Below are 13,410 nucleotides of genomic sequence, written 5' to 3' on the forward strand. Positions count from 1 at the left end.
TGCTGTGTGTATATGTATTGTGTGTGCAACAGTGCTGTGTGTATATGTACTGTGTGTGCAGTAGTGCTGGGTGTATATGTACTGTGTACCTACAAAATGGGCGTGTTTTACTCGAAAAGGGGGCGTGAACCCGACTAAAACAGAAAAAACCCTCCGAGCGTGAAGAAAACTCACAGGAAAACCTGTGAGTTTTGCTTCACAGAAAGCCGACAGCTCAGAGCTGTCGGTAAATTCCTCAAAACGGAGTGAATCCTGCTACCCCCAGCATGGAACAGGGTCTGTTCCATGTTGGGGGTAGTAGTAGAGGGTCTGAGGGATTGATCGCACCAGGTCTCACTTCTGAGACCCGATCCGATCAGATGTTATTAAGCAGGGGAGCGGGTGGCATGTTCCGATCCCCTGCAATGTACAATAAACTTTCATTTTTAAATTCCCCACCAGGAGCCCTGAATGGCCGGGACCGAGGAGCCAATCAGGGCTCCTGGCAGGGTTTTAATATAGAAGCGCTGTGGTGGGCAAAGATGTATAGAATCGCTGGGGGTATATATCTGGCCCCTCCAGCGTTTCTATATATATTTCCCCCTGCTGCGCTATATCAAACTTAGTGCCCGCTTCGCTTGAATAAATGTACTGCCCCCCCAGCGCTATTATATATCTATACTGACCCCCGCTACGCATATACTGTCCCCCGCTGCGCATATTTATATATACACTGACCCCCCCCCCCCAGCTGCGCATATTAATATTCATGCTCTCCCTCCCCTGGCTGCCAATGAATGAAAACTCTATTAGCGGCGGAGCGGAAGGCTGCTGCCTGCTCTCGCTGCTAAGAGTTTGTCATTCATAGTGGGCAGCAGCTGCATATCATGCTGTGGGGGTCAGACATATGGATATATGTCTGACCCTCACAGCATCTATATACAGGTGCCGGCTCACCGCTATGAATGACAAGTAAGCTATTAGGAGCAGCAGCGCGAGCATCCCTGCACTGCTTTACTTTTCATTCATAGCGGTGAGCCGGCATTTGTATATGTATGATATGTTAAAACCCTTCCAGGAGCCCTGATTGGCTCCTCGGTCCTGGCCATTCAGGGCTTCTGGTGGGAAATTTAAAAATGAAAGTTTCCTGTACATTGCAGGGGATCGGAACATGCCGCCCGCTCCCCTGCTTAATAACATCTGATCGGATCAGGTCTCAGAAGTGAGACCCGGTGCGATCAATCCCTCAGCCCCTCTACTACTACCCCCAACATGGAACAGACCCTGTTCCATGCTGGGGGTAGTAGTACAAGCACTAATGTAGTCAGAATTTGCAGAGACTTTTTTCTGTCGCGCAGAATACATTTTGTGTGACAGAAAAAAAACCTGCGACAGAAAGAAAGGGAAATTGGGCGACAGATTAGTAAATAGCATCAGAAAAAAAAGGAGTAAAGGACTTGCAAAAACACAAACCGACACTCCACTCTTAGTAAATGAGGGCCACTGTGTGTGAACCCATTGTGTGCAGCAGTACTGTATGTTTACTATGTGTGCAGCAGTGCTGTGTGTATATGTACTGTGTGTGCTGCAGTGCTGTGTGTATGTGTACTGTGTGTGCAGCAGTGTTGTGTGCACCCATTGTGTGTGAAGCAGTGATGTGTGTATGTTTATTGTGTGTGCTGCAGTGCTGTGTGCATCACTTGAAACACGTCTGATCTGCTGGTTGCTTGTAACCTTTTTACCATGAGTTAATAAAGCCTGGATTTTCTACTTACCCACGCTGGATTGACATTCTTGCATTGGAGAGTGCTGTGTGTATACATACTGTGTGTGCTGCAGTGCTGTGTGTATACATACTGTGTGTGCTGCAGTGCTGTGTGTATACATACTGTGTGTGCACCCTTTGCGTGTGAAGCAGTGCTGTGTGTATGTTTATTGTGTGTGCTGCAGTGCTGTGTGTACATATACTGTGTGTGCTGCAGTGCTGTGTGTATATATACTGTGTGTGAACCCATTGTGTGTGCTGCAGTGCTGTGTGTATACATACTGTGTGTGAACCCATTGTGTGTGCTGCAGTGCTGTGTGTATACATACTGTGTGTGCACCCTTTGCGTGTGAAGCAGTGCTGTGTGTATGTTTACTGTGTGTGCTGCAGTGCTGTGTGTATGTGTACTGTGTGTGCTGCAGTGCTGTGTGTATGTTTATTGTGTGTGCTGCAGTGCTGTGTGTATACATACTGTGTGTGCACCCTTTGCGTGTGAAGCAGTGCTGTGTGTATGTTTATTGTGTGTGCTGCAGTGCTGTGTGTATACATACTGTGTGTGAACCCATTGTGTGTGCTGCAGTGCTGTGTGTATACATACTGTGTGTGCACCCTTTGCATGTGAAGCAGTGCTGTGTGTATGTTTACTGTGTGTGCTGCAGTGCTGTGTGTATGTGTACTGTGTGTGCTGCAGTGCTGTGTGTATGTTTATTGTGTGTGCTGCAGTGCTGTGTGTATACATACTGTGTGTGCACCCTTTGCGTGTGAAGCAGTGCTGTGTGTATACATACTGTGTGTGAACCCATTGTGTGTGCAGCAGTGCTTTGTGTATACATACTGTGTGTGCACCCTTTGCGTGTGAAGCAGTGCTGTGTGTATGTTTACTGTGTGTGCTGCAGTGCTGTGTGTATACATACTGTATGTGCATCAGAGTTTTGTTTGCATCTAGTGTGCCTTGTTGTGTGTGTATGTGTGTGCTTCATGTAAAGATGTGTCCTTTCTAAACATATTTCTCTAAACTGAATACATTTGGTGATGCATGATGGGAGATTACCAGCCTTTTACAACACTTGAGGTCATCATGCCAGCACTTTATGATCCATGGGGGTCAAGCTCTGGAAGCCCTGTAATTTCTGAGAATTAAGGGGACACAGGTCACAGGGGACATAATGCTGCCCCATCTTGGATCTACATTCAGGATTTGTTACACATTAGTCCAATTTCACATTTCTAGTGCCACAGGGTGGTAGTAATACTGTAAGCCAATGTACATAGATGATATCTGAATTTGTATGTGTTAAAGGGGTATTCCTGGATTTTGTTTTGTGTGTAGTTCATAATATAGTGTCTGTTCCTGTGTTTCATGCTGGTCTAGCAATTCTTCTGTGATCTTTGTCCAGATGTTTATTTTTAACAGCATACAATATGAGTGCTGTCTTAGGTTTCCCAAGTTGCAGTGCGGCCCCAGACATTACATCACTAGTCAGGTGTTCAGAGGGAGCCTGTCTGTGCTTCAATGGGTGGAGCGACTGCTGGGTGGGAAGCAGATCATTATTCAGCGAATTGTATTTGTGCAACAGCTTGAAGCCCCCAGGTCAGAATACACTGGTCTTTTGCATGGAAACAATCACAAGTGTGTTTCAATGGGTGGAGTGACTGATGTGTGGGAGGGAGAAAAGTGACCTCACACTTACAAACAAGGAATCATGGTGCTTGTAGTTTCAGGGAACAAACTCCAACAGGAAATAGCCATTTCACAAAAAGCCATTTAGCTCCAATACAAGTGCAGATCCTTCCTAAGCATGTCCATTACTGTCTGGCAGGTAAGTATTTAAATCACCCTGTGGTGGAGAACCCCTTTAAGTTGGCACACATATTTTGTCTGTTTATAAATTATTGAATATTTCATATACTACAGGATTAATCAGTAAAAAAAAGAAATGTAATCAGGACTCATTCATATAAATAATTGTCCTAAACGGAATGTAAATACTGCTGGGAGTGTCTGACTATTACCTGTAATATGTGACTGTATTAACAGGACGGAATATGTTGTTTTTGTTTTGTTTTACATTAGAGTGATTTGGATTGTTTGGGAGATGATGCCCTTCACACCGGTGATGCAATGGTAAGAAATCATCTCATCCATAATGTGTATCCATAGGATAGAACCTGATCTACCTTCACTATAAGTTTTCTTACTATCCTCACAACAGTTTTTTTTTTTTAAAACATCAAGAGATTTTTATACTTGAACAATTTTATTTTGGATTCTTCAGAAAACATAATAATACATCCAAGTCAGCTGAGGGTAGTAGTCCCTCTGGAAAAGTATAGATAAAGAAGGGAACAGAGCACTCACCATCCAAGACATGCGGGAGGCGGGGAGCGTTTCGTGGAATGTGCAGACTCTAGATATTAAAAGCATATTCCGCTGCGTGACGTCACGAGGGGGCGGGGCCATGACGTCACAAACCCCCGACGCTGGCTCTAAGCGTTTTTTACATTTTGTTCCAGACGCTGAGCAACGGAGTTGCCCTTTAAAGGAGTTATCCAGGAAAACACTTATATATATATATATATATATATATATATATATATATATATATATATATATCAACTGGCTCCAGAAAGTTAAACAGATTTGTAAATTACTTCTATTAAAAAATCATAATCCTTTCAGTACTTATGAGCTGCTGAAGTTGAGTTGTTCTTTTCTGTCTAAGTGCTCTCTGATGACACGTGTCTCGGGAACCTCCCATTTTAGAAGCAAATCCCCAAAGCAAACCTATTCTACTCTGTGCAGTTCCTGAGACAAGCAGAGATGTCAGCAGAGAGCACTGTTGCCAGACTGGAAACAACAACTCAACCATAGCAGCTGATAATTATTGAAAGGATTAAGATTTTTAATAGAAGTCATTTACAAATCTGTTTAACTTTCTGGAGCCAGTTGATATGGAAAAAAAAATAAGTTTTTTCCTGGAATACCCCTTTAAGTTCACTGTAGCACAAGGTTGCAAAGTTACAGTACTTCAGGTGGATGGAAATTGGTCACAATTTACCTTTAAGAGGTTTTGGTAGCAATTATACTGATTTAGAATCTCTATTGTTGATGTACAGATATATTTGGAATAATTCATATCTTATTGTGGATGGACTACACACATGGTTCGTTGTAGTGAAAATACCTGAAGACTTTATGCATGATACCCTATCCAAGGGATGCAAAACTTAGTCTGGCTGGAAGTCCACAAAAAAAATTGTGTGGGAAGAAGGGTCCTTGCTCAGTTGGTTCTTCACTTCTGACAAGTAGCTCCTCCTCCTCAGAGCAGCAAACTGAATTATTGGGGATGGATGCCCCCCCTTTCAGTATGGACTAGAGACCGTCTTGGGTGAAAATCTCCAGAATGCTGCAGGATACTGTGATTAATGGGATCCTGGCCCAGATCTGCCTTTAGTTAGAAGTAACTAGAACTAGAATTGTTTGGTTAAAAACTGGTCACTGAGTAGGCCTAAAACATTTCTCAAGGTCTAGAAGGATAGTCGTTGAGTGAATTAGACTTTCTTACCCCTTTTCTGGTCTAGTCAAGACTAGTTAGTTTGTTCCATACAAGAACACTAAGGTTGGACTAAGGTTTGCCAAGATTAATTCTTACCTGGGAAAAATGGTTAAACTTTGAAAGACTTCTGCTTTAATCTGGCTGGAAGCCCACCAAAAAAAATAAAAATAAATAATAATAATAATAATAATTGTGCATGCAGAAGGGTCCTATCTCAGCTGGTTCTCCACTTCTGACAAGTAGCTCCTCCTCCTCAGAGCAGTAAACTGAAAAGGTTGGACTGGGGTTTTCCGAGATTGATTCTTACCTGGGAAAAATGGTTAAACCTGAAAAGACTTCTGCCACCGAATTATCCTGAAATAGCAAAGTGACATACCATATAACAGATATACATGGTAAACTCAAGATGCCCAGTTACACACTTATAATCTTACAGTCTTTCCCTCTGAGTTTCCACTGGTAGCACTACCAAGTTGAGAAAGAGTTCCAGTGGTGAGGGATGGCTAAAAAATGGACGTTATACATACAGGCGCTCCCGCTGGGTTATGTAAAAGTAACCAAAATGCACAGACATAAAATAAAGGTACGCATTTCTAGCAGTGTTGCTCTTCGTCATGCCCACTGCTCAAAATGTGTTGTCCGTGTTATTTAAATAAATCATATTTTTTATTTTATGTCTGTGCATTTTGGTTACTTTACATAACCCCCCAGGAGCGCCTGTACATGTAGCGTTCATTTTTTTATCCATCCCTCACCACTGGAAATCTTCCTTGACTTGGAAGTGCTACCAGTGGCAATTTGGACGGAAAGACCAGAAGATTTTACGCCTGACCCGACTTTCTTGAGGAATCTGCGATGGAACGCTCCGACCTGAACCCAGTGGATCTGTCGGCACACCAGTGGTTGTGCCAATGCGCAAAACGGTGTTGTGCTCTGAGCGCAACGCAACCAGGTGGTTAATAGAAGTAACGGTACATTTAGCGCTTTTTCTTTTTGTGTCTTTCCCTATACACATTACAGTTACACACTTAGAAATTTGGAGAGAGATTCCTCAGCTACCCAACAACTCATAATGATTCTGTACTTCGGACATAGGGGCAATGCGGGAAAAGAAAAACAGTTCTTAACCATCTAACATAACTTGTGTATTACAGGAAAACCTACTAAAAAAAGAAGCTGGGGAAGAATTTAGGAAGACGCTAAGATCCATAGTTGACGAACTTAAGGTAAAAAATTTTACATCTTTCAATGTCATTTTATTGGAGAAATAGAGATTAAATGATAACACAGATCTGGGAATGATACAGGGCCAAACATATAAACATAGTAATAAAAACAATAATACAGCGCTATGTAGCCAAACAACATGGTGGTCAAGTGTCTTTCTGTTAACAGATTGGGTAAGTGCAAACCAGCATATTTTCTCTTTTTCCTTGGTTTATAGGGGTACTCCGCCCATAGATATCTTATCCCCTATCCAATGTTATGGGATTTGGTGATAGCAGGCTGGCATTATTTAGGCTAAAGAGAACAAAACTAAATTGCCTCCCCCCCCCCCCCCCCCCAATATTGGCAGTCTGCTACTATTTGCTTTGTATCTGTTCGGTTAAAGGGGTATTCCAGCGCTAAGACATCTTATCCCCTATAAGATGCCTGATCGTGTGGGTCCACTTTGTTCTTTCACGCAGCACCCCATTACCATCAGCCCCCAGAGCATGATCGCTCCAGGTCTGATGACTGCCGATCACGGGGCCGGAGTATTGTGACATCACGGCTCTGCCCCCATGTGATATCACTCTCCGCCCACTCAATGCAAGCCAATGGGAGGGGCGTGACATCACAATAATCCTGCCCCGTGATCGGCAGTCATCAGACTGATGGTAACGGGGTGCTGCGTGAAAGATCCTGGGGGTTCCCAACGGCGGGACTCTCGCGATCAGGCATCTTATACCCTATCCTTTGGATAGGGGATAAGATGTCTTAGCGCTGGAGTACCCCTTTAAGAACATTTTTAAAATGTGGGGTTCCCCCAATTTCTTTAACCAGCCAGTTACAAACAAAGTAGCAGTCTGGTCATTAGGGTGACAAGGGCCATTTATTTTTTCCCTCTGAACACCATCCTGCTACCACCCCAGTCTCGGACCATCATTTCCAGCAGTCTAAGTCTGCCTGGTCCTGGCTCTTCCTAGCACCCCTGGGTTCTAGTTCTTGCTTTTGCCCAAACTTATTTGTTCAGAACAAAACTTTGTGACAATATTCAGTGAAGGGAATGTTGGAAACTGACAACAAGCAAGAAAAAATACCTCTGAAATTTACTTTGTAGATAAATCTGGGTTCACTTATGTCCGGCATCCGGCATAGATGAACTTAGCCTAAATCTAGACGCAACTGATGCCACAAAGGATAAAAAGTTGTCATCAGTTGTATTGCGTCCATTGTTTTTGCACAGCGAACAGGCAAATGCAGAAAGCAGCTTTCCCCTATCCGGTGCCATCCGGCGGGTCCAACCATCCGGCATCAAAATTGGGATGCTGGATGACTGTGAACTGATCCCATTCAAATGAATGTGATCAGTTCTAGCATCAGTTTCCCTCCAGTGCCCGCCGGAAGGAAACTGTGCCGGAGGCTGAAATATGTGAACCCAGCCTAACTGGGCCAGACCTAGGCAAAGTGCTCTATACTCTGTGCTGATCGCTCAATCCAAGAATGAGGAAAAAACGGAATCCACCGAAACATCAGATCAAAGCAATCAGAACTAAGAGATTGTTGCCGAGCAATTGTTCTTATGTATAGAACACATCTGAGGATGATATAGTGGGTGAATGTCGGCTTTATATCCACAGGGGGTAAGTAGTTTATACTGGAAGGTGTAGGGTAGGTGATGAACAGAGTTCATTAAGCCAAGTCTAGATGAGACAGATTCTTCTCATTATTTATTTTATTTATTTATCCCATACGGCACACAGCAGATAGGATGTCAATCAAATGCAGTGGGAGAAGGCGATCACCAATAGGGGATGATAATGCTTGACACTTAATTGGCGTCTTCTTGTGGGCACTTGATGTCCTGTGGGCACTTGAGATGACTGACTCCGCCCTATGGGCACTTGATTTTCATTTGCATGTAAGCAAAAAAAAAAAAAAAGAAAAAAAAAAGATTTCTTGCCCCACAAGCAGAAGTTTTTAAATCTAAAGATTTGTCCATGAAGGTGCTGGAAATTGTAGTTTTGCAACAACTTAAAGGGGTACTCTTCTGCTAGACATCTTATCCCCTATCCAAAAGATGGGGATAAGATGTCTGATCGCGAGTGTCCTGATGCTGGGGCCCCCCGCAATATCCCACAGCACCCGGCAGTGGTTGTTAAATCATGACCATGCCCCTTTTTACAACATGCCATGCCCCCTTTGATTCATGTGTATTGCAGTGAGCGTGTCGACAGATACATCCCTCCCATAGACATGAATAGAAGGGGTGTGGCATGATGTCAAAAGGGGGCGTGGTCATGACATCACAATCACTGCCTCCGGCTCTGAGCATTCTGAACCAAATGTTTGAACACTGGAGCACTGGAGTACCCCTTTCAGAGCAGCAGGTAGGAGAACACTACTTTAGAGAATGAACACATTTCCAAGGATGATTGGTACCGGCCGATTCTCCTGATCTACAAGGGTCCTGCAGTCAGAGCTAAGACTGACAATGTCACGTTCGGGGTTAGGAACAGTGCAAACTAAATCTTGCCCCAACATCTGTTCTTACCAACCTGGACAAATTACTCTAAACTGTGGCCGCCAACTGGGTTACAGTCCCTTCACAGTTTTAAGTGCAGGGTTTGTAAGAGTAGTCAGACAACCAAGTTTGGCAACACACATGAAAAGCAGTGCCAAATGAGCAATGAGGGGTTAATCAGAAAACAGGTCAGAAGTCAATGCAATACGAAATCCCAAACCAGGGCAGACAATAGGTCAAACCTAGATAGCATTACAGTACAAAATCAGCACACTGGAGAATGGTCAAGGCACAGGCAAAGGTCAGGCCATGGGCAGACAATAAGATACAGGATAGCAGGCAAAAGAAAAGTCAGGTAAAGCATAAGTCAGATCCAAAGAAGCAAAACAGGAAGGTAAACCCTGGTGAGGGTAGAAGCTACAATCATAAGCATAGTCTGGAGGTAATGCAGGGATTTAAAGGGGTTGTGCGCTGGCCTGCAGTTCGGAGCTCAGCTCACAGCGTCCGGAGTTCATTACTCCAAACGCTGTGTGCGGGCTTCAGTGTTTGCGGCCGCCGGGTGTGACATCACGCCCGGCCCTTTCGTGATGTCTCGCCCACCCCCTCGTGACGTCACCCTGCCCCCTCTACCAAAGTCTATGGGCCTTCCTATAGACTTTCGTTGAGGGGGCGGGCGGGCGAGACATCACGAAGGGGCTGCACGGAAGCCTGCACACAGCGTTTGGAGTAATGAACTCCGGACGCTGTGAGCTGAGCTCCGAACTGCAGGCCAGCGCACAACCCCTTTAAATGTCCCAAATCCGGAAGGTGTAAACGCAGGCACATCTCTCATCTGATAGGCTGCTTGGGAAGCATCATCACATGACAAATGGTCCAGCTGATTGCAAGACCATTGCCATGGCGACCCAAGACACCACTGAGTGCCAGAGGAGGTGGAGACTCTACAGGGGAGTTTGTTATAGTGTCTCATCAGGTCTCGTCTTACTGATCCTTCTCCTTGTGCCGAGAACAGGAAGAAGATTTTCATTTCCAGCCAACACCAATGGGTTAATTCCTAATAATCCACCTGTGGCCAGATATTTCTGTAACATAGAACTTATTCTGGAGGAATATTGTAGAGTAAATATCTGTAAGATTCCCAATAACTGCATATAGGAAACCACAATAAGGATAATAATAGGATATTACATGGGGCTGAGGAATAGATCATGTGACCCAATTATCTGATTATTTTATTACAGAAACTTCTTCTAACATCGGACATTATACAAAAACTTTCATGTGATGTGGTAAGTGATGACTATTTATTATAGTTCATCATAATAATAATATTCAGGGCTGATCTCTACAATGATTTATTTGCCGTCCCATAACATCACTAATAGATTTATTACAGATTAACCCCGGATCATCCAGGAAAGGAATAAATCCGGAATCTCTCTTTGTTCTGCCCAGAGATAATCTGCAGCCGACACCAAAAGATTCACCTCCAAAGGATCGGGGATAAGATGTCTGATTGCGGGTGCCGCTGCTGGGACCCCCCCCCCCCCCCGCCATCTCCATGCAGCACCCGCTTTCTATGGGGGGCTGCTTCTCCATTCTCGGAAACCTCTGTGTTTCTGGGGCTTGATATGTGACATCAACCAACCCCCCTCGTGACACCATGCCACGCTCCCTATATATTTATCTCTATGGGAGGGATAGACATGAATGTGGCGTGACATCACAAGAGGTCATAGCGATCAGACATCTTATCCCCTATTCTTTGGCCGGAATACCCGTTATTTTTGTTCCATTTTTTGTGATTTGCATTGACTTAGAGACCTGACTTGCATTTTCCTCTGAGGCGCTCTAATGACTTTTGGCCACTAGAGGTCACTGAGGAAACCCCCCATCTAAGCTTGGCCCCAGACATGAACAGGGAACAGGTAAGTATTACTGCACAGTCAGCAGAGGGGCAAGGACTCATTTCATTTAGACAGGAGTCCACTTCAGCGTGGGAGCCTTCCTCAGCTGTCTTGCTATAGGCTCCCACACCGAAACGCGTCCTTGTACTACACTATGGCTTAACCCCTTAAGGACTCAGGGTTTTTCCGTTTTTGCACTTTCGTTTTTTCCTCCTTACCTTTTAAAAATCATAACCCTTTCAATTTTCCACCTAAAAATCCATATTATGGCTTATTTTTTGCGTCGCCAATTCTACTTTGCAGTGACATTAGTCATTTTACCCAAAAATGCACGGCGAAACGGAAAAAAAAAATCATTGTGCGACAAAATCGAAAAAAAAATGCCATTTTGTAACTTTTGGGGGCTTTCGTTTCTACGCAGTGCATATTTCGGTAAAAATTACACCTTATCATTATTCTGTAGGTCCATACGGTTAAAATGATACCCTACTTATATAGGTTTGATTTTGTCGCACTTCTGGAAAAAATCATAACTACATGCAGGAAAATTTATACGTTTAAAAATGTCATCTTCTGACCCCTATAACTTTTTTATTTTTCCATGTATGGGGTGGTATGAGGACTCATTTTTTGCGCCGTGATCTGAAGTTTTTATCGGTATGATTTTTGTTTTGATCAGACTTTTTGATCACTTTTTATTCATTTTTTAATGATATAAAAAGTGACCAAAATACGCTTTTTTGGACTTTGGAATTTTTTTGCGCGTACGTCATTGACCGTACGGCTTAATTAATGATATATTTTTATAGTTCAGACATTTACGCACGCGGCGATACCACATATGTTTATTTTTTATTTTTTTTACACTGTTTTATTTTTTTTATGGGAAAAGGGGGGTGATTCAAACTTTTATTAGGGAAGGGGTTAAATGACCTTTATTAACACTTTTTTTTTACATTTTATTTGCAGTGTTATAGGTCCCATAGGGACCTATAACACTGCACACACTGATCTCCTAATGCTGATCACTGGCGTGTCTTAACACGCCTGTGATCAGTGTTATCGGCGCTTGACTGCTCCTGCCTGGATCTCAGGCACGGAGCAGTCATTCGTCGATCGGACACCGGGGAGGCAGGTAAGAGCCCTCCCGGTGTCCGATCAGCTGTTCGGGACGCCGCGATTTCACCGCGGCGGTCCCGAACAGCCCGACTGAGCAGCCGGGTCACTTTCACTTTCACTTTAGAAGCGGCGGTCAGCTTTGACCGCCGCTTCTAAAGGGTTAATACCGCACATCGCCGCGATCGGCGATGTGTGGTATTAGCCGCGGGTCCCGACCGTTGATTAGCGCCGGGACCCACGCGATATGATGCGGGATCGCGGCGCGATCCCGCTTCATATCGCGGGAGCCGGCGCAGGACGTAAATATACGTCCTGCGTCGTTAAGGGGTTAAAGGGGTAGTCAAGAAAAAACTCATATCAACTGGCTCCAGAAAGTTAAACAGATTTGTAAATTACTATTATTAAAAAATCTTAATCCTTCCAATAATTATCAGCTGCTGAAGTTGAGTTGTTCTTTTATGTCTGGCAACAGCGCTCTCTACTGACATCTCTGCTTGTCTCAGGAACTGCACAGAGTAGAAGAGGTTTGCTATGGGGATTTGCTTCTGCTCTGGACAGTTCCCGAGACACGTGTCATCAGAGAGCACTTAGACAGAAAAGAACAACTCAACTTCAGCAGCTCATAAGTACTGAAAGGATTAAGATTTTTTAATAGAAATCATTTACAAATCTGTTTAAATTTCTGAAGCCAGTTTATATATAAAAATATTTTTTTTTCCTGGATAACCCCTTTAATAAATCTTCACTTTGTATGACTGGTGAGTGCTGGGAACCATCTTTTCTTCTAGTAATTCAGATTCATCAGGTAAAAGTTCAGTCGTGGAATAAACTCTGGAATTTCCTCTTTTATCTTCTTCTTGTGTTTGTGAAGAAATGTTTATTCCTCCAGATCTTCCATAATGTCTCTGATTTCTCTTCAGACCGAGGTTGTTTTGGGTGAAGAATCTCTTCCTGGCTTCATTCCATTGCCTTAATTCAAGAACTATTGTGACCGTTCAAGAAATACGGTAAAATGTGATAAAATGTAGAATTAAATCCTGAAATGATCAGTAAAGTCAACAACTAAGTTTATAAGAAGAAATTCTATACAGAGAATCTTATGGCCGCCATCTTTATGGTTATATACTCATTATACTGGTTATATACTCATTATACTCCTTATATACTCATTATACTGGTTATATATTCATTATACTGGTTATATACTCATTATACTCCTTATATATTCATTATACTGGTTATATATTCATTATACTGGTTATATACTCATTTTACTGGTTATATACTCATTATACTGGTTATATACTCATTTTACTGGTTATATACTCATTATACTGGTTATATACTCATTATACT

At 43.2% G+C, this 13,410-nt stretch overlaps 1 protein-coding gene across 1 annotated transcript in view; it reads left to right on the top strand.

Moving 5' to 3' along the window:
• The window catches only part of LOC130281803 (uncharacterized), a 61,843-nt gene that overhangs the window by 24,600 nt on the left and 23,833 nt on the right, over positions 1-13,410 (top strand). Inside the window, exons 9-12 of the mRNA XM_056529434.1 lie at positions 3,819-3,869; positions 6,456-6,527; positions 10,270-10,317; positions 12,975-13,061. Coding sequence (XP_056385409.1) covers positions 3,819-3,869; positions 6,456-6,527; positions 10,270-10,317; positions 12,975-13,028 — 225 coding nt within the window. The 3' untranslated portion in view covers positions 13,029-13,061. The remainder of the gene's footprint in view (positions 1-3,818; positions 3,870-6,455; positions 6,528-10,269; positions 10,318-12,974; positions 13,062-13,410) is intronic.

This window comes from Hyla sarda, chromosome 7 (genome assembly GCF_029499605.1).
Source record: "Hyla sarda isolate aHylSar1 chromosome 7, aHylSar1.hap1, whole genome shotgun sequence".
NCBI classification, from domain to species: Eukaryota; Metazoa; Chordata; class Amphibia; order Anura; family Hylidae; genus Hyla; species Hyla sarda.